At 52.5% G+C, this 24,744-nt stretch overlaps 1 protein-coding gene across 5 annotated transcripts in view; it reads left to right on the top strand.

The window, feature by feature from the left end:
- The window catches only part of RGS3 (regulator of G protein signaling 3), a gene marked incomplete at its 5' end in the record, with an annotated part of 121,755 nt that overhangs the window by 52,822 nt on the left and 44,189 nt on the right, over positions 1–24,744 (top strand). For 2 of the 5 annotated variants that reach the window (XM_080671391.1, XM_080671388.1), the window contains 4 exons: positions 1,479–1,590; positions 6,344–6,387; positions 11,944–12,066; positions 16,456–20,142. In XM_080671391.1, the coding sequence (XP_080527517.1) occupies positions 1,479–1,590; positions 6,344–6,387; positions 11,944–12,066; positions 16,456–16,563 (387 nt within the window). In that variant the 3' untranslated portion in view covers positions 16,564–20,142. Of the gene's footprint in view, positions 1–1,478; positions 1,591–6,343; positions 6,388–11,943; positions 12,067–16,455; positions 20,143–24,744 lie in introns of those variants that run through there. The other 3 variants (XM_080671390.1, XM_080671387.1, XM_080671396.1) reach the window with 2 other exon arrangements.

The raw sequence follows: 24,744 nt of genomic DNA, 5'->3' as shown, positions 1-24,744 counted from the left end.
CTCCTGTCACCGTAGACTCCCTTCACCTTCTTCAACCTCAGTTTATATCCTTTTCTTATTACAAAAATATGGCTGAAAACATCCTTATGGGTTCTTACTGTATAGCCTTGTAAATGTTTCTAAAGGGTAGTCTCAGAGGTACAGTTGTTAGGTCATCTTTAACGGTCTGATAGCTAAATGTCAACCTGCTGGCTTCTAAAATTTCAGTGACAATCCAGCACGCACACTCACTGTGGCCCTTAGTAGCACATGCCAGGCCCTGCTGGCAGGCTCTTCTTACTTCAGAAGAGATGAAGCGTCCGATTGTGACACCTCCAAGGGAAGTTCACATAATTAATCATGATCTGTTTTCTTTGAATGATCTAAAATTGGAAATTATTGCTCTTGACTAGAGGCCACTGCAGGATTGACACAACAAAGAGCAGCATAATCTTTTGTGGCATTAGAGGATCAAGTGGACTTTTTTTAAAAAAATATATTTTATTGATTTTTACAGACAGGAAGGGAGAGGGATAGAAAGTTAGAAACATCGATGAGAGAGAAACATCGATCAGCTGCCTCCTGCACACCCCCTACTGGGCATGTGCCCGCAACCAAGGTACATGCCCTTAACTGGAATCGAACCTGGAACCCTTCAGTCCGCAGGCTGACGCTCTATCCACTGAGCCAAACCAGCTAGAGCTCAAGTGGACTTTCGCAGCACAAAAATATGCTGAGCATGCCTGTTGGTTTACCTAGAATGTCTAAAAATAGCCTTCTCCTTTATTTTTGGAGCAGCTAGTGCAGGAAAGAGATAAAAGTTATGCGCATGTCTGTATTGGAGTATAAGTAACTGACTTCTTCTTAAACTGATTGCGTATAACTGCAGTTAAAATTCCTGCCAAGGAATTTGGTAATAGTACCTCACGTTGCACCGTGCTTCAGTTCACCGTCTGCTCAGAGCTTGTGAGGGAGCCGGGCAGGGGCTCTGCCCCTGTTTGTGCAGATGAGAAAACACAGGAGCCTTGACCAAGTTTTCATGACTTCTTAGGGGAGAGAGCCTCATGACTTCTCAGTGCAAGTCCAGTGCTCTCGGCCAGATGTTTAGAGGAGAATACAAGCAGATGCAGGACATCCTGCAGCTCAAGGACAGCTCTAAGCCAAGGGCTGGAGGTTCCAGGGCTCTTGGACAGAGCTGTGGGCCTGTGCAGCGTCAGGCTGTGGCGAGGCTTGCAGGGGCCATCTGCCAGAGACGGTGAAGCTGGGCTTTTTCGTTCTATGTTCTCCTACTGTGAGGAGTGGAGCTGTAGCAAACTGCAGGGCAAAGGGGCGGTCTTGACTCCAGGTCAGGTCTCTGCCCTTGGTCGAGGCCACATTGGATCTGCTCCTGGTTCTGCCTAAGAAGACAAGGATTCCTTCCCCGGGCCTTTAGGGAGGTCGTGGCTCCTGGCCTCTGGGACGGCTGAAGAGCCTGTTCTGATTGCTCTCGCCTGACGCAGGTGACACTGTTTGCCTATTCGGACCTGCTGCTCTTCACCAAGGAGGACGAGCCGGGCCGCTGCAACGTCCTGAGGAACCCCCTCTACCTCCAGAGTGTGAAGCTGCAGGAAGGTCAGTTTATGCCCAACGTGCCCTGGGCCCTCTCCCCACCTGCCCCAGGGCCACTGCTCCGGGCAGCCTGGATGCTCAGTTTGGGTCCAGCCCCTCTGGTGCTGAGCTGCCAGCTATCAATGGGGCACGACATGTGTGGTGAGGTCCGGCCCACGGGCTGGAGGGCTCTCACACCCTGGCATTTTATTCTAGGTTGGCAAGCCTCCCTGTATACCCGACCTTTGTGGGAGGTTTCTGTTCCAGGGATGTTTAGGGAGGCTACGGATTGAAGGGGGAAGAGCTCTGGACTTGGATCTATGTTCAGATCTTGGCCCTGCCCCTCACCGCCTGTGTGACCTTGGGCAAGTTACTTAACCACTCTGGGCCTGTTTCCTTATGTGTGAATGTGGGAGACCAATAGTATTTCAGATGGTTGCTGTGAAGAGTAAATCAGGTCATATGTGTAAAGTGCCGGACCCACTAGGTGCCCAGTAAATGCTACTTGTCACCGCACTCACCACACGTATCCGGGGCAAGAGACCACTGCCCCTTCCCCGTTCTGCTTTATTGCTTTGGGACAAACGTGGCCTGGGGCTTGTAAGCAGGGGCACAGGGGAGTGTGGAGTGAACCTCTACCCTAAACTTTCCATCGGCGGGAAGCCAGCTGGGAGTATCTGCTGAGCGGTTTGGTTTGGCGCCTGAGGTCTCCGCTGAAAGGGGCTTGATTTCCTCTCCCAGATTATGAAAACAACAACAGACCTGTTGGAGTGTGGGTGACAGGGGCAGGGAGGAAAATATTACCCTGCGAAAGAATTCTGTTTTGATGGGTTTTGCTCCAGGAAAACTTCCTGCCTGTTTGCAACCCAACCTGTGTGCTCAGCCCCTGCTGGCCTTCCTCCTCAGACACCAGGCACTGTGAGAACCTCCACTCCCGCCACCCCACAGGAAGTCTTACAACTTCTTCTCTGCCTCTGCCTTCCTCCTGCCCATTGACCCGGGCCGCCACTGAGGGGAAACAGCAAGTCACCTCGCTCAGAGGCCACCCCTTCCTCGGGGCGGGCTCCCCTGACCAAGGTCGGTGGGGAGGAGCAGCCCTCGGAGCAAGTTCAACTCAGACCCTGGCATTGCAGGGAGCTCTCATGGGAGCTGAGAGCTACTGCCCTTGGTTTCCTGCTGCTCTGCCCTTTCCTCCCTCCCTCTCACCAGCTTCCCCTACATGCCCATTGTCAAGTCCCTCCCACCCCCTACACACACACACACACACACACACACGCAGTACAGTCTCTTCCTTCACGCATCTGCTCAACCCCAGCTTAGACAGCTCAGCTGTGAGGAGTACTGGGGGGCAGTAGCTTGGAAACATGGGCTGATGGATTATAGAACCGAACTCTTATTGGGTGACAGTGCTCCTCCTCTGGGAAAGGAGGGAGGGAAAAGAAGGGGGGCTCAGACTGGCTGTGCTTTGCGTAGGGGTTGGGATGGGAGCGACGAGGGCAGTGGAAGAGCCAAAGGTAGCCGCTGTGAGTTTGGGGTCAGGGCTCCGCTTTGCTGCTGATGTGCCTTGTGACTTCAGCTGGCTCTTTCTATGTTCTGGGCTTCTTGGGCCAGTCCTTTGTGTCCCCTCCCAGCCCCGATGTGCCCCAACAGACCCTGAGGTGGCTGTTGGAAGCTAGACAGTGCCCATATGTCCAGCTTCCACCCCTCAGGGGGCCTTGACTGGAAATTGGTTGGATCTTCCCCACCTGAAGCCCCCCCACCCAAGGTTTGAAGTTTGAGGCTGGGTGAGCTCCGTCCTCCACTGGGTGGCGGATGGTCATGTAGGTGGTACTTTTCAGACGCTGAGCCCATGTGAGCTCCAGCCTCGTGCAGGCCTGGCTTCCTCAAGGCTGGAGACCACACCCTCTCCCTGCAGATGGCAAGCTGAGGGTGGCCAAGGCCAGCACTCCTCAGGAGAGATGGCCAGGCTATTAGAGCTCATTTGGATTGGCATGGGAGGTGTGTATGTGTGTATGCATGTGTGTGCACATGTGTGCTTGCATGCCTGCCCTGGGTCTGCTGAGCAGATGGTTTGGAGCAGACAGATTGCCTTGCCCTTTTCCAGCAGTGTCGGCGAGCAAACACTGAACATGGCTCTCCAGGGAGCCCACGAGCTGCTGAGAGCAACGGAAATGGCTGTGACACTGAGCACTCAAGGTGCACATTCCGTTGCTTATATTTCTTTCCAGGCTTTGGCAGAGCCCTCGCCTCCTCCCTCCCCTGAGACAGCCTTGTGGGTCCTGCCTGGGGTTCTCAGAGTCCAGTGACCCCTTCTGCAGTCTGAGCTGGAGCTGCAGGACCCAGTGTCCCGAACTCTGGCGCCCGATTTCCTGCCCGCCTCCCTGGTGCCCCCAGAGACCCGCTGCGGAGGCAAGGGCCTGAGTGAGGCTTTTAAGAGATGCATTTGGGGCTCAGCTGGAGCTTCTGTTGCAGGAACAATTAACATCGCGCACACTCCTAGGTTTCCTGTTTCTTTCAAAATCAACATGTGTGAAGAGTTCAATTTGGGGCAGAGAAGATGGTAAACAAGGAACACACCCAGCTTTTTCTGCGGGCTGGGACTGCTGAGGGTTGCCCCCCTGGCCGGGGAGAATCAGCCCCACTTAGGGACCAACGACTCCCTTGGATGACTTGTCTGAAGGGTGCTTATCTCCGCTGCAAAAGCACATTCCCAGCATCTAGCATGGGGGCCCAGAACATTGTGGGTGCTCAAGGAATGTTTGTTGGGTGAACGAATGAATGACTGAAAGGAGACCGGAAGCACTGCCTCAGCTTGGGGGCTGGGGAGCTTCTTACTCGCCTGCCCTCCTGTCCAGCGTTCCCCAAGCTTCAGCGGGGCTGCATCGCAGTGTAATGGGAACAGGCGGAGAGCTGGCGCTAACAATTGGGACATCTCCGGTCAGCCAGGGCCCATTGTGGTCTCTTCCTGCTTCTGCCACCCACTGACTTTGCGGCTCTTTGTGTTTCTGCCTCCCCGGGCGGCCAGCGTCCCGCCCACAGTGTGTCTTCCTGGCCTGCTCTGTTCTCTCAGGACGGCCTGCAAATGTCTAGCTGATTCTTGGGCTCTGTATCCACCCTGGGGAGCCAGGTGCCCAGTCTTGAAAGCTCAGCCGCTGAGGTCCCGGCCACTGGAATGTTTGGAGAGAAATTTAGTCGGTGACATTTTCTGAGCACATCCTCAGAGTCTACCTCAGTGCTGGCTGCCAGGGCGAGTGGAGGAAGGGGGGCATTTCCACCTCGGGAGCACACGGCCTGTGGAATAACAGAGAAGTAACCTGGTTTGGGGGCAGAAGTGTGACATAGTGGTCAGAACACAGGCTTTGGAGGCAGGTAGTCCTGGGTTCAGATCTCAGCTCTCACTTTCTTACTGTATGCCGTGTACAAGTTGTGTTCCCTCCCTGGGCCTCAGTTTCTGCATCTGGAAAATGGACACAATAACCCTCTTGGCTTGTCTCGCAGGGTGGACAGGCCTTGGTGAATGGCCGAGTTTGGGATCCCAGTCCAGGCCTGAGAGAACTTCGGGAAATGACAGTGGGGTCAGACCTGGGTGGGAAAGCCCCTCTGGGCCCTACTCAGCCCCTGGCTGGGGATCCTCCTAACAGACCCACACATTCATTAGTGGGAAGCAAGGCCCACCCAGGAACCAAATGGCTTCTTGTTACATTTCAGCATGGCAAAAGCATTTGGAGCATAGAAACCCAAACGTCCCTGTCCTTTTCCTTTATGCTCACCCCATTTCCACCCTCTGGAGAGTCCAGAGCTCAATCTAAGGTTCAGAAGGGTTTCTGGTGGGACTGTGGTCCCTCCTGGGTCAGCCACCTTGCAGCCTGCTCTCCCACAGCTGCAGCTCCTTGCTGGCACCCTTGGCTCTGGAGGCGCGTCATCCTTTTCGGAGGCGCTGAGCCATGCTGAGCACTGCCCCCATTCTGTCTTTCCCTCCAAGCGCTGCCAGCTCAAGGCTATGAGGCAGAGTAGACTTCAGTGAAGGGTTGGGGTCTTGCGGGAGGGCGGTGGTGGGGTGTCACAGCACGGAAATGTGGTCAAGGCAATCATCAGCTGTCCCTCATCATCGGGAATGTGTCCTAGGCTGCATTCCCCCAACCTCGGCCTCCTGTGTCCCTGAGGCTCCCAAATCCTGGGCGTCCCCTCCCTGCTATATGGAGCCTTCTCTTCTCTCAGTGCCAGCTTCTAAACCCAAATTTCTGTTATTTTTTTACTTAGACCTCTTTGTTTCTCCCTTGGCACTAAGGTCTGCTCTGGAAAGTCAAGGAAACATCCCAGTGTGTTTTAAACAAAAGAAACCAGCTCCTTTTGTTTCCACCCTCAGCAACACAAAGAGCTGGCAGAAGCTTGGAAATGATGGGGTCCTTAAACATGACAGATTTCTTATCAGGGCTCCCTCCCTCCCAGCGGCATGGAAAGGAAGAGGCCTCCTGGGATGGATGATAGCTCCCTGAACCTGGCTGTTTGATGCCCAAAGCGGGCTCCTGGCTGCCTCGTGGGAGTGCGATCCCAGCATTCCTCCAGTCAGGCTGACCTGCAGGCAGAGGCCGTCCAGTTGTGTCTCAACCTGCTAGTTCCTAAATGGCATTTGCTCCAGAGATTTCCCTGTCTCCTGGGCCTGCTTCTTTCTCTTTCTCCAGGAAGTACCACACAGCCCTCTGGGTGAGACTGTGCTTGAACAAACTGCTGAGACAGTAGCCAATTCTAATGCAAGTCTTACTTTTTGTTCCCAAAGGTCCTTCGGAAGACCTGAAATTCTGTGTCCTGTATCTGGCAGAGGTGAGTCCTTCTCTCTGCTTTTGAGGAGAGATCCGTGACCTGGTGCTTGAGAGGAGCTGCTGGGATAGGTTCTAGTGCAGGGTTCTGTTGCCACCTCCATCCCACCTCAGGCAAGTGGTCCTGGGCAGGTCTGGCATTTGTACCTTCACCCGAGCCAGATAATACAGGCTAAAGAACACATCACATGCCTGTGTTTTGGGCTCGGTGTGATTGGTAGTCCTGGTTATCTCAGTCTGAACAGAAGCTCAGATGGGCAGTGTAATGTCTTTGCTGAGCAAAATTGGGCAAACAGCTTATTGCTTAATATGGTTTGGGAGATAAAATATCATCAAACCAGGGCTTTCATAAGAGGTTCTTGGTGGTGAAAAAAACTGAGAGCTACTACTGAGCCATCAAATTCTTTTCCATTTTCAGCGAATTTTTCATTCGCAACCTGTGTCTCTGCTAATATGAGCAGGGGCGCTCTCTGTCCCAAGCAAGGGTTCATTAGACCCATTCCTGTCCCCTGCTTCTGCTTTGGTCTGTCCCACCCAACAGTCCTGGGAACCTGGGAAAGTCTACACTGGCCACACCCTGTGGGTGGGGCATGGTCTACCCTGGCTGGCTGAGAGGAGGCCACCCCTTTGAGAAGGAGTGTGTGTCATTTGTGATTGAAAATCATTCCTTCAGTTCCCGGCTAAGATAAGAGGTGCAGGCCTTCGAGAGAGTCCCCTCCAGTGAACAGACCTCTGGGGAGAAGATGATTTGATGTTAGCTTCAGGGGAGAGCCAAGAGTTGCAAAGGACAGTGCACATCGTCAGAACGGAGCTGGGGATGCTGGCTGCCTAGAACGGCAATCCCAGGGCCAGAAGGCATTGGGCACCCTCCCCTGTGTCAGCACAGCCACCAGGCCCTGAGAGTAGCTGGCGGAGGCACTTCAGAGGTAGTGGGTGTTCAGTTCAGAGCACAGTGAGCAGCTTAGAAGCTGGGAGCCAAGCTGGGAAGAGCCGAGCATCGGCCCCTCCAGGCCCACCCCTCTGGGTCCCCATTCCCTCCGCAGGGTCTGAAATGAAGCTCCACCTTCTTTAATGCCAAGAGGGCTTCCTGCCAAGCTGGGTTTGTTTTTCCCAGAGAAAAGCACTTCTGCTCATTCGTTTCCTGGGAGCTGTGACCTCCTAGGCTCCCAAGACTGACCAAGGGATATTGATCTGGGGCCTTTCATTTCAGTAAAGTGCCAGGTGATCTGACCCCGCGGGGCTGGGGGATTGAAGCTCACCGCCAGCCAGAAGCCTCTCTCTTCTCTTAATGGGCTGCTGTGGATGAGAGGCATGTCCATGATGAAGGAAGACGAGAGAGGGCTGCTGGCTCTGTTCCTTGGGACAGGCTTGACACAGTGGTTCTGGATCCCACGGAGAACCCAGAACTCACATCTTAGCTGGAACTTGTGACAAGTGGTTTCTGTCCATTGCCTAACAGGCAGGTGGTACCCAGAGAAGAAACCAGGGCCAGAGAGTCGGGATTTGGAGAGGGTTTTCCATTGCCCTGAGAAAGCCCCAATTGCCTGGGTGGCAGCTGCTCTGACTGTGCCCCAGCAGTAGGCCCTGGTTGGGTTTCCCCTAAGCAGTCGTTGGCTATGGGGTCTCTATTCTCCTGGACCAATGTCTCTCAGCACTTGAAAGTCCATGGGACAGATGCAGCCCACTACTGGCCTCAGAGCATCTGGGGCATTGGGTCAGAGTGCATGTTGGCTAGGGACCAACGTAGAATCTCATACTGGCTCCATTAATTTCAATCTGCACTTGGGGTTAAGAAGACCTGGATTCGAATCTTGGCTCTTCCATTTCCTACCTGAGTGATCTGGGCAGGTTACACACTCATGTCTGAAACAAGGGCGATGAGGCCTACTTTGCAAGGTTTTTGTAATGATTAAATGAGATGCAATAAGATACTGTGTCCAAGGCACTTAGCTCAGAGCCTGGCACACAGTAAGTCAGGGGTCCTCAAACTTTTTAAACAGGGGGCCAGTTCACTGTCCCTCAGACCGTTGGAGGGCCAGACTATAGTTTTTTAAAAAAAACTATGAACAAATTCCTATGCGCACTGCGGGCCCGGGACGAGACGAGTCGGCTGCTAAGCAGGACAGGCAGCGGCACCCAGCGGGCCGGATAAATGTCCTCGGCGGGCCGCATGTGGCCCGCGGGCCGTAGTTTGAGGACGCCTGCAGTAAGTGCTCAATAAATGGTAGCTGTTATTTTGTCAGCTTCATAATAGGAGGAGAGCTTTTCATATTCATTTCCTCTCCATTAGAGTCATTGACCTTTTAAAAGTTAAGAGGAATATCTCACATTCTTTGTAATTAATGTATATACGCAGTTATACCAATGTGGGGGAGGTGGAAGACAGACTGAGATCTCCTGGAGCAGCCAACTTGACCTCTCTGAGCCTCTGTTTTCTCATCTGAAAAATGGTAGCAGCTGTGCCTTCCCTTCCTCGCTATGGGATAGGGTCATGGGGAGAACTGAATTAAAAGAGAGAACGTTTGTCAAAGCAAGTGAACAAATGTAAATAGGAGAAGAGGTTTTAGTTTTTACAAAGATAGTAATTTAGGAACAAGGCGGTGAGGCAAGACGGGGGTTTTAAAGAGGCCAAGAGGTGCTGGGTTTCTGGTTGGCTTTGGGATGCTCATGTGCGAATGGAGGGGGCTGGGCCCGGTGCTGCTTGGCTAACCTCCCTGAAGTCAAGAGGCCCCCCCTGTGAATGAGTTATGTGAGAATGCCTGCAGGGTAGCTTACAGCCTTGACCCTGGAGCCTGGTACTGAGGGCAGTGTGTGTATCAGCTTGTAACTGATGGGTTAGATCACACAGTGGATTAAGAGCAACAGGTTCACATCCTGTGGGGGCAGCACTGGGGTCCCCGATTTAGAGAGACTTAGGCAGATGGCAATTCAGCCTCCCTGGCTCCGTGCTGTGACTCTTGGCCAGGCCAGCTCAAAGCTGTAGGCAGCACCTCAAGAGCAGCCTGGGGAGCAAGGGCTTTCTGATAATGTGTACTCATCTAAGACCACTAGCCACGGGGCCAGGCCTAGATTTAGGGTGTTGTCACTCACTCCTGGGTAGAAGCTTTTCTTGAGATCATGGATGGTAAAGTGCTTTTTAAAATTGGTAATGAGATAAAAGGAATTATTATTATGACAGAATTTCTGCTTCAGAGCTGAAAGAGACTCAGGGAGATTAAAGGATATGCTGAAATCCAAACAGCAAGGTAGAGGCAGAACCCAGGAGTCTCCTGCCAGGGCCAGCTTTGTGGAGTGATGGCCTTTTCCCTGCCTCACCCCTCCCCTCGTAGGGGGAGCACAGTGAGACTGGGCGCAGACGGCCTGCTGGTTGTCTCCCGCTCCACCTGACTTCTCCATGGGGGATCTTGGGGTCTTTTGCTGGGTGTGTCCTACCCTGTAGTGGGCTGGGGGTTCTGGGGAATGGAGGGAACCTGTGGTTAAGTGATAGGATTGCCTCACCCATCCACCCAGTTCCCAGAAGCCCCGGGGGCAGGGCTTTCTTCTCTTTCTCCTCTGATGCTTTTAGGAAGATCAGCTTCTGAGCACTTTTGAGCTGGAGAGTAATTGCTATACCCGGAGAACACTTAACATGGGAGGTGTCCTCACCCTGGAGGGTGGCATCCCCGAGGGCTGCGTTGGATGGCAGGGTGGAAAATGTTCCTCAGTGCTGTTAGATGATGCCACCCAGCTCGGAGCCTTTGCATTTGCTATTCCTTCTGCTTAGAACAGTTTCTCCCAAGCACTTTCTTTGCTGGCTCCTTATTGTTCCAGCCTCGCTGGACTGCTGCCCCTTTATTTTATTTTATTTTTTTAAATATATTTTATTGATATTTCAGAGAGAGGAAGGGAGAGGGATAGAGAGCCAGAAACATCGATGAGAGAGAAACATCGATCAGCTGCCTCCTGCACATCCCCTACTGGGAATGTGCCTGCAACCAAGGTACATGCCCTTGACCGGAATCGAACCTGGGACCCCTGAGTCCGCAGGCCGACGCTCTATCCACTGAGCCAAACTGGTTTCGGCAGGACTGCTGCCCCTTTATAAAGAGAGGCCATCTCTGGCCACCGGGCTCAAGTAGGCCCTCTCCCTTTGTCACCTTTCCACAATTTGTAAATATATTGTTTATTCGTTTATTGTCTGCCCCCCAACCTCAGGGCAAGGGCTCTATTTCTCCTTTTTCTCCTTTACCCCCAAGGCCTAGCACAATCTCTGACACATAGCAAGTGCTCAACAAATATGTATTAAATGAAGGAGTGAGTGACAACAGCAATAGCTGCTGTTTATTGAGGCCCGAGATGACCCTCTTCACTTGCCTCCCAAGAACCCTGAGACATGGGCGATGGCATTATCGTTCCCATTTTACAGACTTTCCTGAGGTCATCAGCTAGGAAGTGGCAAAGCTGGCACTCAGACCAGGCCCGTTCAACTGCACAACAAGGAAGGACTGCATACAAACGCTGTCTTCTCTGTTTCAAGCCGTCCAGCGTGTGCTCTGAGCTCCCTGGCTGAGTTTATCTCCTCACACAGCCCTGTGAGGTTATAATCAAATTCCAGTGGAGTCGGAAAGCTCCTAATCCCCTGACCAGAGTGTGCTGCAGTGGATGAGAGCACTGGGCGTGCTGTACAGCCCCTCCCCGCCCAGCACATTCTGACTACCCAGGGCTCACTCCCTGAGTCTCAGCAGCCCGCTGGTGCTCAGGCCGGGCTGCCCTGGCGTTGACCTCCTCCCGGAAGTCCCTCCAGGGAGCCAGAGCTTACCGGAGCATTGCTTGCCAAACACTGTGCTAGGTCCAGATGAGAAAGGCCTTCCAAGAAGGAGTTTCTAGTCCAGTTGGGGAGATAAGACTGCAGCTCTTAAGGAGGTTAAATAGCAAAGCGGGATTTACATGACAGCAGTGCCAGAGACTGCTGTTGCACTCCGGGGAGCTGAGCAGTCATGGATCAGACCCAGCTCATAGGCCAGGCAGTAGTGGGGCTAGAGGCCACATGACGGTGCCTACCAAAGACTTTCCAAAGGCTTCTGTTGGTGTGCCATCCAATCACCCATCTAACCTTGGCTTGGTGATGAGACGAGCGTGCCCTGGGTGGGAGAGGGGGTCCTGTGAGCTGGGGGCAGAGGGTCCTGGCTCCACAGAGCATCCGAAGGGCAAAGACCTTGGCCCTCTGGGTTCCCCACGTGCTCTCCCAGCTGCTGCTTTGTGCTGCCTGTCCCCGGGGGTGACCTCACCATTTCTGTTCTGTGGCTCTCCATAGGCCTTCACTGTGTGGGGAACCGCTGCCTCCCTCCCTTCCCCCAACCTGTGGGCACAAGGCTCATCAGCTGGCCCCTGAATCAGCTTCCCTGCCCCTCTGCTTGCCTCGATGCCACCGGGGATGCGTGTGCACTTGTGGCTTTTAGTGGGCGCTCCCCGCCCTGCTGCAGCCTCGCCCTCTGGAGCCCAGGGATGGGCTCGGGCCTGGGAGCCCCCAGAACCAGGGAGCAGCCCTGACCGTCCCTTTCTCTATTTTCCCTGACGTCAGAAGGCAGAGTGCTTATTCACTTTGGAAGCGCACTCGCAGGAGCAGAAGAAGAGAGTGTGCTGGTGCCTGTCAGAGAACATCGCGAAGCAGCAGCAGCTGGCGGCCTCGCCCCCACGGAGCAAGGTAAGGGTGTCGCCAGTGGCTGCAGCCCCGGCTGCCTGGCTTCCCCTCAGGGGCCTGGACCCTGGAGCCTCCGAATTGAGCTTGGGACCAGTCTCAGCTCAGGACTTGGATCTGGACAACGAGCTCCTGGCAGGGAGGCCTGTGCTTGAATGTCTCTGCCCCTTGGCACCTCACTGGGGCTACTGAGTGGGTTTTATATTGCTCGGGTAGAGTGACAGAGCCAAATTGAGCATGACCCATCAATTCTCGGCTCTGTTCTTTGGTTTGCCCATGGCAAGGTCTAATTTGGACTGGCCTCCCTGCTGCTGCCAGGCATGTGGCGCCCCTCTGCCATTGGCGAGCTGTGCCAGGGGCAGCACACTGGTGTTTAACGCTGGCCCAAGGCAGACATACTTGGGAGGGGATGTTTGCGGCAGACGCTGTTCTCGTTTGAGCAGGTCACAGCCCACTGGAGCCAAGTGGAGTTTGCTGGGGCAGGGGCGGGGGGTGGGGTGGCCAACTGGAGCATCAGGGGAGATGAGAGACTGCCATCTGAGACTGCTCTGGAGCAGACCCCTCAGCTGGCCCCGTGCCTGTGGAGGGGGTAGGATGGGAGCTGGACCTTTGTCACTCGGAGGCCAGCCACACGGCCCGGCTGTATTTCCCCATTTGTGAGTCGCTCAGGTACTTCTCTTGCTAAAGGGTTGGCCATTTTGGGGTTTGGTCTGGTTGGCTGCAGGAGCCAAGGCGGGGGAGAGCAGGATAATGGAGGGTAGCTGTCTGTAAACTCCCTGGCCTTGTTTCTTCCTGGTGCGGTTCAGCCCATCGTGCCCTGGGCAGCAGGCATAGGGTGGGGGCAGTGGCGTCTGCTGAGGGCAGCAGGCCGGGGAGAGGTGTCTGGGCAGTGCTGCACAGCCCGGGAAGCGCCTGAGACCTGTACAACCTCAGACCTGACCGTTATCTTGTTTCACAAGCGGGGGCCAGCATAACTTTGATGAGGGGGACTGTGGGAAGAGCATGGACTTTGGTGTGGCAACCTGCTGCTGACTGGTGGTGTGACCTTGAGCAAGTCACTATACTAACTTAGAGCTTTGCTATCCTCATCGGGGGACGACAGTTCCTCCCTCAAAGGGTTGTTGTGAGAATTAAAGGAGATGTTGCCTATACAGTTCACAGCACAGTGCTCGGTATGCAGTAGGCACTCAGTAGCTGTGGGCAGTGCACTGCCCCCACCTCCGTCAGGGCCGCTTGTTGCGTGCTGGCTGGCTGGTTCCCACTGTCAGATTCTCTTACTGAACAGAGACCCGTGGAGGCCGGAGGCCGGAGGCAGGAGGCTGGAGGCTGCCGGCTGCCTTGAGCTCTTGATCCCGGGTTGGTTATAGTCAGAAGCCAGGCCACTCCCTATTCACTGGGGCAGCCCCTGGGATGTTGCATGGCCGAACTCATGTCCTCCAGGTTTCTGTGTCTTGGGCTTAGCTCCTTCTGGTTCAGGGGAAAGAGTTCTTTCTGTCCAGCTTCAGGGCTCCTGGGCTTGGAGTGTGTTCCCAACAGCCTTCCAGTACCTTGGGGAGTCTCGAGACTAAAGTAGCTTGTGTTTCTGAGACACATTCTGGTCCCTGCAGGGCTGCGGGCTTGGCTGACTGAGCCTGGAAGGCCCCAGGCTTTGAGGCCTGGCTTCTGGGCCACACCAAGATATAGAGCATCCTGGGCAGGCAACAGTTGGTCGCCTCTTCAAATCAAAACTCCTTAAACGTGTGTCTGATGGACAAGTTGTATGCTGAGCAGGAGGAAGGTAAAGGAGGAGAGGCTAACCTCGGGGATGGTCTCAGAACTGCCTCTTCCCCTGAGACCCAGCCTTGCGCACCCCATTTGGCTCACCCTCCTTAGAAGACACTTCTGTAATCATCTTATTCGACTGGCCCCTTGGGGGTCTCGCTGCCCAACTTTGCCCACTCCCACCAACACACTAAAGTGTCTTAGCAACTCACTCCTTCTGGTCACTCACAGAATGCTCCCTGAGGAAAGTTTGGTCAATATGATTTTCTCCAGCCCCATATAGTTGTGGGAGGGCTTTAGGAACCTTAAATGACGGCCCAGGTGGCTGTCCCCCTGTGCTCAGCTCCATCAGGTCCTGGCAGCCTCAGGTGACTGTGAACTCCTTGCCAAGGGCTGGGCCACAGCCTTTCCACGAGGGTTGCTGTCCTCCAGGGGAGAGAGAAGAGGGAAGGCCAAGCAGGGCTCAGACATTGACTTCTTGCTTGACCAATTTGTCCTGACTGAGCAGCCCGCCTATCTTAATGTCTTTTCTTTGTTCTTTCTGGAGTGCTCCGCCTTCTGCCGCATAATGGAAGCCACTGCCCAAGCCACCTGCCTCCCCCCCCCGCCCCGCCCCCGCCCCAGACTCAAATGCCTCTCTGGGGAAAGAGGGGGTATCAAGGCAACTCCCCAAACTCCTATGCTGCCCCTTCTCAACCTCATTCCTTTCACCAGTATTTGCTGACACCTTTGAATGGAGATTCTTCAAACATTTCAAAGAATGCCAAGTTTTCCCCAAATTTGCAAAACATAATAAATGTGAGGTGCCCTGAACGTGAAATGCTCGTTGGGAAGGACGGAGGGAATTGGAGCAAGATGGAGTCAAAGGAGGATGGAGAGGCACTGCCTGCGGTGTGTCCTCTGGCAACCACTTCCCGCGTGGCCTCCGGGGTTCCATCTGTGCATTGGTCTGGTGGCTCTTCCCAGCTCTTCAAGCTTTGCGATTCTGGTCACTCAAGAGAGCCGAGGACCTGGGGTCATCCGGTCTCCAGAAGGGAATTATACCCTAACGATGCTGCATTACTTGACTTGCCTGTGAAATCTGCTGTCTTAGGGGCCAGGTCTGTTTCTCTCTTGGAGGTGGGAAGGGGCAGGCAGGCACAGGCTTTCGGTGCTGTCTTTGAGGTGCCTGTGGTCTGTGGACTGCAGGGCGGGGGTTCTAGCTGTGTCAGGGTGGACATAATGAGGCCGGCAGCAGGTGGACTGCATTTCTTCTCTGGGGAATCCATTGCCTTTTTCTTGCTCACTATTAGCTGACCACAGTAGGTAGGAGGCTGCTGGGGCTGGCCTGCATGCTCTGCATCTTTCTGTAGAAATAAATGGCCCACTCCCTCCGCTCTCCCAGCCTCTGTCTTCTGCTCACCACTCCCTTCTTCCTCATTATCTGTCCCCTCTCTTGCTTCATTATCTATCCCTGGAGGGAACCTACCTTTCTTCTTCTGCCTGGGATAGCTTTTACTAAACTTCCTGCGCAGGGCATGCTGCCATGCATCTCATCTAGAAGAACTCAGAGGTGGTCTTTCTTCCCTATGGCCATTGAGGTTCTAAGTGAGTAGGGCAGACGGATACACATGACTTTGGTTATTCAATCAAATATACATAATGAATGCCTGCTCTGTGCCAGACACTTTTTAGGTCATTTGGGGTCATGGAGATGTACAAGACCGGATTCCTGTCCTATGGAATTTTCCTTTAATTAGACAGACGTGACAGGGACCAGAGTGGCCAGCTGAGTATTAAAGGCGGTGCCTGGTGGATCCCAAGAGCCGTCTAGTGGGGTCGTGGCTGCACATTTGCCGTCCGTTCCGTGACCCGCCACTGAGCCCACCATGTGCACAGCTTTGGGCTGGGCAATGGGAAGCCTCTGAGGAGGGCAGGCTTTTGACTGAGCCATCAGGGATGAGAAGGGGGTGCGGTATAGCCTGTTCTACCCTGTCCTCAGGGCACACCCTGGGCCTGAGGGTGGCAATGCACGGACGAATCGGTCACGCTCTTTCCTTGGGAGATCACAGTCCGGCGTGGAGATATGCCAACAGGTCATTCAAAAATAGCATAGCAAGCGATGAGGGAGACACAAGCTTTCCTGCTCTGCGGCCTCAGGCTAGACACCGAGCCACTCTGAGACTCAGTGTTTCCATCAGCAAAGTAGATGGATTAATAGGGTTCTTGTGAGGATTAGGCTCATGCCGTGTGCTTAGCAAAGCGGCGCACGAGAAGAACTCTGTGAATTATGATGATTAATAAAGTCACGTCTATATAGGAAGATTCCTCTAGTGGCTTTGTTTATTGAAGCTGAATGCTGCTACTCTGAGCGTCTGTGACGACTGCTCCACGTCACTTCATGTACCAACTGCTGTATTCCAGGGCTCAGGCAGGGAAACTGAGGCCTCCTGGGTCTGTTCTGGCTGTGAGACTTTTTCCAGATGTGATGCTGAGGTGTGCCACCTTGTCATCTCTACTGGGAAGCTAGATAGGGCCCTGGAGATGCCAGGGTCTGTCTCAGCGCCTTAGAAAGGAGCAGGGGCAGGTTCTGGAGTCGGGCAGCCCAGGCCTGAGTAGACAGCAAGCTAATTCCAGTTCTGTCTGGTTCCACAGAAACTCCACCCTTACGGCTCCCTCCAGCAGGAGATGGGGCTGGCCAACTCAACCAATGCCACCCAGGATAGAAGCTTTACCTCATCAGGACAGACTCTGATTGGCTGAGCAAACCCAAAGGCCGGACTCTGCTTCTGGCAACTTAACCCTTTCTTGGGCATCCCCTACCACACAGTAACCTCACCTCAACTGGACCCAAAACTGAGGACCAAGATGGTGGGCCTAGGGTCATCTGAAGGGAGCAGCCCCACAGGTGTGTGTGGACTGGCATCAGAAGGACTGCCGTGGTGTGAGAGGCCCTCGGGGCGCCTGCAGACTGGCATCAGAAAGTCCTAATGGAGAAGACTCAGAAACTTATTTCCCACAAGGAAGAAGGAGGTGAAATAGCATCTGGGCTTCTGGTGGTTCCAGCGCCTGCCTTGAGGGCAGCAGGAGAGGCTGGGAGGTCAGCCCTGGTGGAGAACAATGCCATGACCCTCCACTGCCAGAAGACATAGTCACCCATTCATTCATCTGTACTCACTCATTCATTCCTTCATTCAACCGATATTTTGGGGGCATCTACTTTATGCCAGGCTCTGTGCTAGGACCTGGGATACTGTGGAGAATGAGATGGACATGGTCTCTGCTCTTATCAAGATTTCAGTCCTAGTTGGGGAGTCACATTAAATAAATGAACACACACACACACACACACACACACACACACTCTCTCTCTCATGTGATTACAAACTGTGATAATCTAGGAAGTAAAAGAACAGATTCCTGTAAGAGACAATATTATTTAGATCGTGTGTGTGTGTGTGTATATCTGTGTGTATGTGTGTGTGTGTGTGTGTGTGTGTGTGTGTGTGTGTGTGTGTAGTGTGTGGTGGGGGAGATCATAACTCTTAAGCTGGGACCTGCAGGCCAGAAAATGGACTTAGCCACTCAAGGACTTTGGAAAGAGTATTCCAGGCAAATGGGACGGGCTGGGTGGAGCACCTGAAATGGGAAGTGTGGCGTTCAGGAGGAACTGGGCCAGGCCCCCGTGGCTGGAGCTCAGTGAAGAGGCAGATAAGGCGGGCGGGGGCCATATTGCACAGGGCTGTGGTTGTTCATATTTTATTGATTTTGTTCTAGATACAGTGGGAAGCCAGTGAAGGCTTTTGAGAAAGAGAGTCATAGAGTTTCAGGCACATTTCTAGAAGATCAGTGTCAGGAGGGGCCCAACTGGCTCTGAGGAGATCAGTTAGGGGTCCCCTTAGACTTCCAGGTTAGGGGTGGTAGCGGCCTGTCCTAGATGGTGGCTGGGGAAGTGGGGATGTGGTAGAGGCTCTGGAATGAGTACAGAGAATTTTCCCATTTATTCGCCCCTCCCCCACCCTCCACTGTGCCTTGCTCTCTCAGTGGATGCAAGAGAGGATTGGGGCCTTCCTCCCAGACCCCCTCCTGGCCAGGCCAGGGTAGGGACCAGTGCTGAGTTCTTGGAATGTCTCTGGGAGTTGGGAGCAGTAGGTGCTTTTTCTGGCCAAGGTGGGAAGTTCACAGCCCCTAGGGCTTACCTGTGCTGTCCCTCCATCCTGTGATGAACGGTCTGATTGGAAGCTGGAACACAAACCTCTAGAAATGGATTTGTTTTGTTTTCTGCAGCGCTCCTAAGGTCAGGGCCCAGGGTGAGGTATGGCTCAGCACTCTGCAGGAAACTGTCCTGCCTCAGGGCTAAAGAAAGGCCTATCCAGGGGACAGTGCCTAGAGCTCAGCCTGCTCCCTGCTGGCTGCACCCCCACTGGAGCCCAGGGTTGGGCAGCTCTCACACCCTTTCCTAACTGCTGAGACCTGGGATGAGGACAGCCCAAGGCTGCAGGTGTAAGTGACATAGCTTATGCATGAGGGAGGTATGTAGGTCAGGCTCACTTGCATGGAAAGGGGTCAGAGAGGCCAGAAGCGCCATAGCCCGGATAGTCTGCGTCGTGTCCTGTAAGACCTCTTACATGTCTTTAGAGAGGGGCCTTGTGCCCTGGTGAGTTTGCTCCACTGCGGTGGCCACTGGAACCCCAAGAAGGGTGGCCCAGACGAGAATTCTTCCCTTAACCCCCTCCCAGTCTAGGAAAGATCGGGCATGTGGCCTCGGCAGTCTTAACAGGAGGTGGCATGTATCTGCTCATGACCAAGCCAGTCCCCCTGCCCAGCAGGGAATAGACCGGGTCTGAAGTGGGACAAGGGATGCACACTGTCTGTCAGCTAGGACTCAGCCGCGGGGTTAATTCTGAGAGGCTGCGCAGCTGGGTCTGCACAGACAGTTCTGCAGCTGCACTTTGATTTCATTTGATTCCCTTACAAAATGACATTAAGGGGAATGTGGGGCACAGGAGATTCGCCTGTCTGGGAAGATAGCAAGCTTGTCTCTCTGGGACCTGGGACCTACCTCTGTCCACCAGACAGGTGCAGAGGACAGGAGTTCTGGGCACAGGGAAACGGAGCATCCGAATGCAGCACCCAGCCCTGGGACAGGGCTTCTTCCCCAGCTTGTCTCAGTAAGCTGCTAAGTTGGGTGGATGTTCACATCAGGGTCCTCGGTCCCGCCAGCTGTTGGGGAAGCAGACATCAGCACCTGAAGGACCCCATCTTTCCAGGGACTGTGGTCAGAGTGCCATGGCTGCTCTGCCTCAAATCGAGGACATCATTAATTTGACTCCAGGAGCTTGAGAAGATGCAGTTTGACCGGTGGCCACCGCTCTTCAGCACCCCCATCCATCCCAGCAGTCCGGGAAGACGAACAAGCTATCAAAATTGCATTTGAATGTCATAATCACGGGAAATACAGCCGAGCCCCTCCCTCCACATAAATCACCCAAGAAGCCCACACAATGGTCTCTTTCCTGATGGGCCAATTGTCTTGGTTTGGTGTCTCAGGGCCTGGGAGCTGGGAGGATGGGAGCACAAGCATTTATTGTTGAAAAGGCCATCTGTGTGATTTGAATACAAAGTGATCCTTCAGTTCCCGGTATACCCTCTGTACCCTCTGATCCTGTTTCATGTGTCTCAGGCTCTGGGTCTTTTGAAACTCTCCTCTCTTCTGTACTCAGTCATGCCCGGGACTCTGCTGGCCCTGGGTCTTTTGGCCCTTTGGGAGTTGGGACCTGTTGGAAATAATGAGGACAATTATTTATATCTAGTATTTTTATTCTTTGTTTAAAAATTTTTTTTAATATATTCTGCCACCAGAGTCTTCATTTTTCACACGTGTTACCATGAGGGTTCTGTAAAGTGAGGTGCAGGCAGTTTCACAGTGTGGGAGGTGTCCCCACAGTGAGAGCATGGGCTTTGGAGATGGTAATCTGGGACCCCAGGCATTATCTCCCCTAGGCCTCCCAGCTCTCAGATGAAAGTGACTAGGATTCAGAGATGTTAAATGATTTATCTAAGGTCAAACAGCTGGTAAGAGGCCGAGCTAGTTCTCAAGCTAAGGCCTTTGAAGTTAATCCATTGCTCTTTCCAATGTAAAAAAAAAAAATTGTCTTTTTGGAATGAGAGTGAGAGAAATCAGTCATCTCCTCCAGGAAGAGGCAGGAGGGGGCTCTCCTGCATGTGGAAGTTGTGGCCTTTTAAGCTTTTATTTGTCCTAAAGCTTAGGACAAATAAGTGAGATACAATATTCTCTACACCATGGAGAATGAATTTCCAGCATTCATATTCCTGAGGGGTGGCCCAGGCTGAAAGATTCAATAGCTTCACACAAGATTTGAAAAGTCTGATATAAAAGACATGGTGGAACTCCTCAAGACAGGCTGGGGGTCGGGTGGGGGCTTGGCACTGGGACTGTGGGGGGACTCCCTTCCCCTTTTGAGTCTGGCATTCAAGAGGACCAGCAGACACAGCCTTGGGGTACCCGGCAGCAATGGCACGTGGGCCAAAGGCAGAAAAGGATGGCTTCAGTTTCAGGCCGGGTGCACTGAGCAAGAGTCGGGAAGGAGGCCTTTGACCCAAGCCCTGTCGAGGGTGGGGAGAGACTGTTTCAGGTTCTGGGCCCAGATCTTGCTAATTGACTGGTTTCAAATCTCAACTCTAAGTAACTGGGAATCAACTGGACAGGATTTCAGATATCCCCCCAAAGAAGCAGACTCTCCAGCTCCCCTCCCACCTCCTTGCTGCCTGTCTGCCTGTGGGTAGACTGCCTTCTTCGAGTCTTACCCGTGGACTCAGCCATCTTGTCATTCCTTTTTTAGCTCTTAACAAAGACAGCACAACCTGACCATCTCTCCTGTCTTGACCTTATCTCCTCTCAAGCCTATCTCTGAATAGGGCCAGCATCCTCCAAATTGTTCCCAGATCTTTGGTTTAAGGGTAGAACAATAACACTAGGTAATTTGGTGAGCATGTGTACTGCGAATCTGGCCCAATGCCAAGCTTTGGACCTACATTTGTCTCTTCAATCCTCATTTCAGCCTCATGGGGTTTATTATCCCTGTTACACCTTTACCCTCATCATACCCAGTTGATATATGAAGGCGCTATCTTAGAGAAGTTAAGAACCTTGCCCAAGGTCACACAGCTAGTGGGCTGCTGGGATTGGAACTTGGGTGGCCCAACTCCAGAGCGCCTGCTTTTGATTGCTCTGTTTGTACTGCTTTCCAGCAATCATGGACCATCCAAGTTGAAGGTGAAGGGGAGGCTGAGTAGCCACAGTCCTGCTTCAAGGCCAGTGTGGGAGGCCCCTGTCTTCAGAATTAAGCTCGGGTCTCAGCTTGGTTCTCAAGGTTCTCCCTGGTTGTACTGTGCTCCTGCTTTGTGCTCACACCCTGGCCACACTGGACTATTTCCCCTTCTCCAAGTCCCCCATGCACATTCATTTTAGACTGCTTATTCTGTCAGATGTTGCCTGCCTTCCTTGTTGTCTCTGCTGGATGCAGTTCCTGACCTTCAAGGCTTGGCACCTCCTGAGACATCTTTCTCAGACTTGCATCACAGGTCGTGGCTTCTTCCCCCTCTGCATTTCCATAGTATCTGGTTCATTCTCAGCACTGTGTGGCAGGCAGATGTGTCTCACCTGTGAGGCTGTGGGCTCCTGGGAAGCCAGTGGAGGCAATATCTTATTTATTTTTCTGTTACTGCCTGGCCCTTAGTAGATGTTGTAGAATTGAATTGGGTCACACAATTCAAACCTCTCATGTTCTAGAATCTAGATGTGGAAACTGAGGCTCACAAACAGGAAGTGGCCTGGCCAAGGTCATGGGACAAATTAGTGGCAGAGCTAGGACTAGAACTCAGGTGTCCTGACTCTCTTGACTCTGAGTTTTTTCTGTTGACCTCAGCTTTGCAAGACCAGAGCCTGGGTCCCCACTTGGTTTATTAAGCAACCTGCCCAGATTCACTTCCGGGTCATGGATTCCATCTTATTCCATGCTGACTCCTGTATATCCTCAGAGAGAAAGAAGCCCTGATCAAAACTGTTCCTGTGGTTCTTTTCCCCTCTCACCGAGCCCATTGCCCTCAGAGTAAACTAGCATAGGATTCTGAAGATCTTGGTTCAAATCCTGATTTTCTGGTAACTCACTGTGTGACTTTGGGCAAATTTCTTCACCTCTCCTTAACACAGAACCACAATTGGGAATATAGTATTTATTTTGTAAGTGATTAGAAATTTGATACAACCATACAGTCTTTGAATGTAGAACTGAAAAGCTACCCCCACGGAGATCAATTGATTAACAAACTGATTTGTAGAAACTAAGACCAAGAGAGGCAAGAACTTGGCCAAGGGCACATGGTTGGTGCTAGAGCTGGAACTAGGACCCAACCCCCTACCTTGTAGGCCAGCGCTCCTCTTTAGTGACTTTTGAAGTTTGCCAGGTTGGGAGGAGGGAAGGACTCAGATTGTCTTAGAGGTACTCTCGTCATCTCACTCCGCTGTGTTGTCATTAGGAAAAGTAAGTCACCACTTTGGGCTGTAAAGGAAATAGTGAGAAATGGCCCGGCTAAAGGCGTGGGCAGCGGCTGTCTCGGAGGCTGAGTTGTCTCTAAATTCCTGGCGTGTTCTTGCTGGAGTGGAATGAATGAGGCTGCTGTATTTCACCTGGAGGTTGGAGCCTCGCAGGACTGGCAGAGAAGCTCCCTGTGGTCTGCTCTAAAAATAGCAATGGGATCAGAGCTGAGGGGAAGAGGAGGGGGCTCCTTCGGGAGCTGGGTGGGACCTCACCCCCTTCCTCTTCCTGCCAGGCCCTTTGTGAGGAAGTGCCATAGATTCGGAGGATTTAGATCTGGGAGGGTCCTGGAGCATCAGCCCTCACGTCCCCTTCTCATACAGAAGAGGAGGCTCTGGAGGCCGGGAGAGGGGAAAGGACTGGCCAGCAGCCACAGAGTCCCGGGAGAAGGTCCCACATGGCAGGCTGTCTTCCTCCTGCTGTTTCAGCAGGGCGGCTCCAGGCCTTGTGAGGTTTTCTCTCGCTGCCTCTGGGCGAGCACAGGGCCTGGGAATTCCTGGGGCCGGATGTGGTCGGGCTTCCTGAGAGTCGCCCAGCAGGCGAGGAGGAGTCCCTCTCTAGTCCGCCCTGAGCCCTGACCTCCGCCAGCTGGCCTTCCAGCGCCAAGCCTTCCCTTTACTGGTGTCCCTACCCTTGCTGATGTGTCCTCCTGTCGCCCCCTGGACTGTCTGCAGGGAAAGAGGACAAGGCGGGGGCATAAAACTGGTCTGCAGGACAGAGGGTCTAGTGTCCTGGGACCTCTTTTCCCCCTGCCTCAGGAACAAGCAGAGGCAGCTAAGGCAGAGGCAGGGGCCTGGGTTTAGAAGCAGGCAGGCCAGGGTTCAAATGCCAGCTGTGCCTCTCACCAGCTGTGGAGTTACCGGTGGACCACCTAGCATCCGTCAAAGGAGACGAGGGCACCTATCTCACTGGTTTCTTGTGAGGATTAAAGGGCTGGGTGGCAAAGTGCCTGGCATGTGGAAGGTACTCAGTAAAGATGGCTGTCATCACTAGGTCAAGCATGAACATGTGCTCCCCTCTCCGCAGCCCCTTCCTTGCGGCCTCCCCCATGGGGCATGCAGGTGTTTGCTTTTAATGCAGTTGGCGTTTTTGTTGTTGTGTTGTTGCAAAAGTTACTTACGTTTATCATGAAGAAAACGTTTAATACAGATGAACCAGTAGAAGGAAATGAAGTTCACCCTTAATCCCAACACCCAGAGATAGCCACTGTTAACATTTTTGGGTGTATCCTTGTCAGGCAATTGTTTATACACACATATATCTTATTTGCAAATTGTAGTTACTAGTGCACACAATTTTCAAACTTGTTTTTTCCCCATTTAACAATGTAGTGTATCTATGTTTCCATGTCAATAAATGTTCCTCTACAGCAGTGGTCGGCAAACTGCGGCTCGCGAGCCGCGGTTTGCCGCTCTGTTGACTAATGAGTTTGCTGACCACTGCTCTACAGCATCACTTTTAGTGCCTGCAGAATATTTCATTATCTAGATCAGGGGTGGGGAACCATTTTTCTGCCAAGGGCCATTTGGATATTTATAACATCATTCTCAGGCCATACAAAATTATCAACTTAAAAATTAGCCTGCTATATTTGGTCAAAAATTTAATTAACAAACCCCTAATGCCTTGGCAGGGCCAGATGAAATGATTTCATGGGCCTTATACGGCCCATGGGCCAGACGTTCCCCACCCCTGGTGTAGATGAAACAGGCTTTATTGAAATAGTTTCCAGAAGTTTAACATTTAGGTTGTTTCCATTTTTTCATTTTTACAAAAACTTGATATTTAACAAATCCTTGTGGGTATATATTGGTATCTCCATCATCTAGTGAAAATGATTGACTCTCCACAAATCTCTGATGAATGAATGAACATTTTGTTAGAATAAGTTCCTGGTAGTAGAATTTCCATGTCAAAGAGTGTGTATTTGTAAAAGAGGTTCTTGATATCTGTTGCCAGTGACTCTCCAGATCGGTTGTGCTATATAACCCATACTGTGGATTGACCGACTTATCCTTCTTTGCCCAGAACTTTGCCTTTTTACCACAGAAAGTTCTGCTTCCTGGGAAACCCTTTAGTCCTGAGCAAACTGAAACAGTCTGGGTAGGAGAAGGACCATTCCCCCACACCCTCACCAACACTGTGCATTGTTACATTTCTTTTAGTAGGTTCATTTTTGGATTTCTAGAGATGTTGAATATTTATTTATATGCCCTTTTGTTACTTATGTTTTGTGAACATGCGTTCAAGCTATTTTTTTGTTGGGTGGTTTATAGTTTAATCAGGAGTTCTTCATATAATAAAGACATTTGTGTTAGTCTTTTAT

This window comes from Plecotus auritus (genome assembly GCF_963455305.1).
Source record: "Plecotus auritus genome assembly, chromosome: 5".
In the NCBI taxonomy this organism is placed as follows: Eukaryota; Metazoa; Chordata; class Mammalia; order Chiroptera; family Vespertilionidae; genus Plecotus; species Plecotus auritus.
The sequence above is the reverse complement of the archived record's forward strand: the minus strand, read 5'-3'. Positions and strand labels throughout refer to the sequence as shown.